Source organism: Spea bombifrons, chromosome 1 (assembly GCF_027358695.1).
Source record: "Spea bombifrons isolate aSpeBom1 chromosome 1, aSpeBom1.2.pri, whole genome shotgun sequence".
NCBI lineage: Eukaryota > Metazoa > Chordata > Amphibia > Anura > Pelobatidae > Spea > Spea bombifrons.
In genome coordinates, this window is record NC_071087.1 from 43,271,654 (window position 1) to 43,278,038 (window position 6,385).

The 6,385-nt window shown below is 35.1% G+C and overlaps 1 protein-coding gene across 1 annotated transcript; it reads left to right on the top strand.

Annotated features, from left to right (window-relative positions):
• The first annotated feature begins 2,190 nt into the window (after positions 1 to 2,190).
• FABP2 (fatty acid binding protein 2) lies at positions 2,191 to 5,435 on the top strand. Its single transcript, XM_053461436.1, has 4 exons — positions 2,191 to 2,341; positions 3,143 to 3,315; positions 4,598 to 4,705; positions 5,293 to 5,435. The coding sequence occupies exons 1-4, from the start codon at positions 2,275 to 2,277 to the stop codon at positions 5,341 to 5,343; spliced, it is 399 nt and encodes a 132-aa protein (XP_053317411.1). The 5' UTR covers positions 2,191 to 2,274; the 3' UTR covers positions 5,344 to 5,435.
• Positions 5,436 to 6,385: the final 950 nt, after the last annotated feature.

A 6,385-nucleotide genomic window follows, 5' to 3' on the forward strand; every position in this document is an offset into this window, starting at 1 on the left:
TAAAAAAAAGTTATTAGGAAAGACTCAAGGTACTACTACCCTTTCTCACTGCCAGGACTCTGCATCGATGATTGTTTTATGGTCTATCATGCAAAAGTAGAATATATAATTCAAAAGTTTTGACAATGTATTGTATGTCTTATAATATATGCCCTATAACTGCTGGGAAAGTATGGCAATTCTATGTAAATGAAGTATTTCCAAAATTAGGACCCCTGAATTGTTACATTTTTCAATTTAACGAATTGTGTGAGGACAATGTCAGACATACCGTGGCCCAGCACAGAATAATTCACATACAGTAAATCCCGATCATACAGTAAATTCAAATTTATAATATCACAGTATTACAATTGCATTTCCAGACAAAGCACATAAAATATGATTTGGTATATGAAACAAAGGGTGAAATGGGATAGTGATATACAAGGTGGGTATGGGGTTTGGGCTGCGGTGGTGGGGTGAGATGGAGAGAATAAAGGGTTGAAAAAAAAGAGTAAATCAAGAGCAGAGTGGCATTGGGACAATATTTTGTGCATCACACAAGGAGTCCACTGCTCCAGTTTTGACTTCTTCCACTTCTTCAAATATCCAAGACATAGTCCAGTTCTAATAAATGGAACTGTCAATGGGAAACAGTGAGACATGGCGTTTCCAATGGGGAATTTCACATTGTCTCCTGTACACACAGTCACTCTCTGTATTTTAGAGCCTGAGATGAAGCCAAATGGGTCAGGAAACAGTAGTCAGAGGTGGCCAAGCATTGCCCACATACTGCAAAACAGAAAGGATCTCATTTCACAGCATCAGTATTGTCCCTTTTACAAGGCTTCCCCCTACCTTTTCAAGGCCATATGTTTTCTGCCAAACCAGGCCCAAGGATCTTTATGAAGTCTGTCTTGGTAATAGGGAGCGGATAAGTAGTCAGGTATCAAAACTTGGTAATCTTTCAGGTAAGGCAGGTATCAGCTTGGTCTCTGACTTCTCACAGCTGCGGTAGTGCTAAAGCACACAGATGAATGCTCAAAGAAGATGTCACATCCCCCACGTAGCGAAAGCACTTAATCTTTTGCTTTGCTCTGCGCTATGCGATGAAATGCATCTGATCTCTGGATCACGTTTGATGGCTGTTTACACACCCACCAAAAAGTATAGAGTAGCGTTGGGCATTTCATCTTCCTGACTTCACTATGAATGATGAAGGGTCATTCCTGGTAATCCTCTCTTTAAAATGGACTAAGGTGACCGTACATAATTCTTGGTTAATGAGGGAAAATAGTTTTAAATAATTTACTGATTTAAATGCTCATTAACCTTTAAAAGCAAACATGTCCTCCCTCCCTATCCCCCTTCTTCTTTCGTCATGGATATGCCCATTTTGTATGAGGCATCAGTGAAGCAAGCTGCAATTGCCTCAATGGTGCCATTCTTTTAGTGAACCCAGGCCCTTTTCATAGCATTTCACAGGCTTCTGCTTTTCACCCTTACAGTTATAGGATAGTGTTTCTGTTTGGCACACTTAGAATTTCTCTAAAGCAGGAGATAGTTGGACACTAATTGAATTCAGTATGTATTATAAAGGGACAACACTGATAAGAAAGGCTAAGCTGACTTTGCCTAATGTCTTGTTAAATTGTTGATATGACGCACAAATAACTAATTTTATATGCATAGCCAACTTCCTTCCTGTAGCAGACGCTTTATGGGGTTAACCCTTAATAATTCATAGTGAGGGAAGGTCAGTTGAACCTGGAACTTTTTACAAACTCACCTGCAAACTTCCAAGTTGTAAATAAACTCTACTGTCACAAAAACGGGACCCGAGAATGGACACAATTTTCTAATGAGCTACCCCCCTAGCAGCATAGATAACCCTAAAATCAACAATAAATTATCACAAAATGACATTTTTGGTAATATTTGTGGTACTTAATTTTACTTAATAATATGTAAAAAGTACTGACAATATGGAGGCGATGGAGCTGTATGATTCCCGCAAGAAACAGACACACGTGTGAAAATTAAAAGTCAGTTGTTGTAAATACAGCTTTATCCAGATAAAGCAAATTATAAGTGCAAAAGGTTGAGTCATTTTTCTGGGAGGAGAATAAAATGCGGTAATTGACACTGTGACCTTAAGTAGACTTTAAACAGCCAAATCACATGGAGATCTAGCCACTGATAGAGGGTGAAATAAATAAAGCTGGTGAGAAGTGGGTTGCATCTCAGGTTGAACAGATTCTACCTAGAACAGACCCAACTCCACCTGTCATCATGACTTTCAACGGAACTTGGAAAGTTGACAGAAGTGAAAACTATGAAAAGTTTATGGAGGTTATGGGTAAGTAGTGACTATTTTAAATCACAATATACAAGTGATTTCAGAGAGCTGTACATTCTCACATGTGTTCATGTATTTGTTGTCCTGTTCTATTGGACATCAGTGCAGAAAATGAAACTTTATAAATAATTATAATGATTTTGAAATAATTCTATTACTGCTGAGTTGCATCTACTATAGTCATTGACATATATTATATATAAAATAATTTACTATACCCTTCAGAGACAGTGGATTAAGTGTTATTTTATTAGGAAGTTTTTTACTGTAAAGATTGAATTTTTAAAGAGTTTATGAGGATTTTGTACTAAAGTGTGAATCTAAAGGGTCCTAGTTATTCTGTGAAGCTGCATGTACACACCGAATAACACAGAAGCTAAAGATGTTTTGCTTTGTGATACAGTCGCACTTTGATACATATAGCCCAGAATACTGAAAAGTATGTAAACACTTACTTATTAAGCCATATATATATATAGTCCAATGGAATGGCCCAATCGGTACTACAATTCCATTGCTTGCTAAGTGATAAGACTACTTTTCAAACTTTGTACCTGAATAGATTTTTTTACACATAATCCTCATGTACTAAAAACTAACACTTCCACACTCTGATATATAGGATCCATGAGTAAATGAAGTGTAAAGCGATATACAGAAGAGTTTTTCCTGCAACGAGTGAAGCTTCAATAAAGTATTCAACATAGTCTATGTACTACAGTATCCCTCAATTAACACGGACATTCTACTTAATAGATGGACAAAACAGTCACTGGAATTACGTTGTGCTTTGTTTCTTAGGCGTTAATGTCATGAAGAGGAAGCTGGCAGCTCATGACAACCTGAAGATCACAATCCAACAAGATGGAGATAAATTTTCAGTGAAGGAATCCAGCACATTCCGTTCCATTGAAATTAACTTCACTCTTGGAGTCACCTTTGAATATTCTTTGGCAGATGGAACAGAGCTCAGTGTAAGTTTAGACTCTTGTGCAGCATGAGTGAGCAATTCCTAATGTTTGCACAAGTACCAAAACACAAGGATAAGCTACAACAAGCCATTCAGCCCATCATTTGCAGGGTTTTCCTGCTTTAAAGACTCAAACTTTAATCAGTTCCTGGTCTCATGTAAGATTAAGGATAGTCATATTTCTAACCCATGCATGTTTAAATTCTCTTACTACATCAACCTTAACTGGAATGCTGTTTCACTTATATATCACCCTCTTAGCCCTCAAGCCTTAACAACACATTATGCATAATATATGTATAATATATATATATTTAAGATGCAAATGCACTTGCTGGACATCGCACAGCATACTTGCGAATAATGGCTTAGTGATTGAAAGGCACACACCTTTGAAAAATAAAACCAACCTGAACAAAGATTAGGAGGGTTGACAGGGAAGTTTCTACTTCAAAAGGAAACAAACTTAAAAGTCTTTTATGCATTTGCACGAAATATTTTTATTTTAGTAACTTTACATTTCAACATTTTGTACAGAGAAGGGTTTTAACAAGAAAAATATAGCATGAAATCTACATTAGTAATCACACATGCCATGAATATAAAACAAAAATATTAATAATCCTTAAAGTAACATTTAAATAGTACTACAAAGTGGATTTATTTAAAAAAATTGCAATTATTATCATTTTAAACTATTACAATTATCATCAAATTTCATCATTACAATTGTGCCTCTTATTATAATTATATTTTCATCATATGTTAACTAGTTTATAAGTTTCCCTTAGATTGCTTCTAGTAATCCAATAATAGTGAGCTAGCATGGATGCAGCACTTTATATAACCGATATGTACAGTTCCAGTAGAACATAATATTGGAGTAATGGTATAAGCTTACCGCCCATACACAGACATATATTCCTATATATATATATATATATATATATATATATATATATATATATATATATATATATATATATATATATATATATATATATATATATATATATATACGAATTTCTGAATTAATACATCTGAATTAATAACTATTGTAGGATACTTACTAATATGAGAAATATGACCCATAAACATGAACAAGTTTATTTAATTAGAGTGAAAGCTCTCAAGATGATCAAATTAGCACTTATTGGACAATGATTCTTCCAACATTTAGCAGACGTATTTTAGTAATATTAGCATCTAATATATTGATCAGATAAAAATGAACTATCTTTGCATGAGATTCCAGCACTGTATTTATGTTCTTTTCCATCTTGTAGGGATCTTGGCAATCGGAGGGAGATAAATTAGTTGGAACATTCACCAGGAAAGATAATGGAAAGGAACTGAAGACATACAGAGTAATAGTTGGAGATGAGCTTGTCCAGGTGAGTCCATTTCGGTGGTTCAGATTAAGAACAATTTTGGTCGTAGGTGTTTAAAGTTGAGTAACCAGCTAGGGCCAAGTAGTTGGCTGATAACCTGCCTCAGGGCAATCTTTTGGAGTCTACTCCCCAACCAGTTGCACCAATTGTTCATCTTAGATCTGCTGACCTACTGAATGCCTCATACTTCCAACTACAGATTTGCCCTCTTTCATACTAGGATATCTGTACTATTAAAATAAGTTTTAATGTTTTGAAAGTTGAAGGTAAGCAAATCTAGAATGTCCCCTGATAAGGACATAAGCAGATTTTAGCCACATATAGAGATTTGCAAAGTAAAGATAACAAGGGGTTCTAATTTCCTCTAGGAATCATATGTGATTGTTTGTGAATACTATATGGAGTACACCTTTCTAAAATGCTAATTAGCCAACATTTAGGTGTCTTCATCCACTGTAAATACAAATGGAGCATGTTGTTCCTATAACAGATATAAATACCTATCAACTTTGATTATTTCATTTACTGCTATTTGGTTTCATATCTTTATAAATATATTATTTTTATTATTTTTATTTGTATTCTTCTAGACATACACATATGAGGGAACAGAAGCGAAGAGAATCTTCAAGAGAGCCTAAGGGTCCTACGCCTATCACCATAGCAATACTACAAACTCCTACTTTGTTAGCACAGTTTCTCGAGTAGGCAAGCAACAGAAAAAAAGAAGAAACACGTGTTGTACATATTAGTAATGCCATAGTTTCAATAATATGCCTCTAGGACTATTTCGTGTACTTCAATAAATTTTGTTCTTGACAACCCTTGCCATGTTGTTTATAACCCCTAAAAACAAACAAGAAAATAAATAAATGTCATAAAGGAATACTGATGAGGCACACAGGTATATAAAAAAATGTCTACATGTACAAACATCCTGGCCCCACAATGTCCATTCCTGAATTTAATAGTGACATGAATCTACTGATACTTCTCATCATTGGAGAAGACAATAAAGCACTATTGGGGGGCACCTTTGGCTTAACTATTAGAAATACTGTTTTACATGATTGAGCGGTTGTTATATGTTTGCCGATCAAAATGATATCTAAGTACAATGTAAGGTACTGTGATCTATATATACATTTTGATTTGTGTATAGTAACTGTCAAGTATATATTTAAAAGTCATTTCACATAACAAGAAAGTGTGATTCCCTAATAGTTTAGCTTGAATTTGGTTCCCATTAGATGTTCACACCCTTGTCACGTTTATATTTAAGAACTGATTGATTATCACCAGCTTTACTTTGTCAGACTGTCTGTACTTATAAGCAAATGCTATAAATGAACTCAAGTTTACATCCAAGTTTAGTCATAAAGACAGTACAGTACTGGAGAGGTCAAACTTGTGCATTTAACATTAGTCCGCTGTTCAAAATTATATTGAACATCTGTGGTTCACAACACTATGGTAGGGAAACACTCAGGGGCTTATTCACTGAATCATAGGTTGTGCCTAAGTTCCTATTCAATGATAACTTTTAACCCTGCTGCTTGAGATTCTACTTTGTATCTCACTGTGACTCCATCAAAAAACCACTGTTTAGCTAATAAATCTGTCTGGGTCAGTAGCAGTGCATGATGCTGATGTCATGCCATTAACATGTGTTCCAGCACAGTT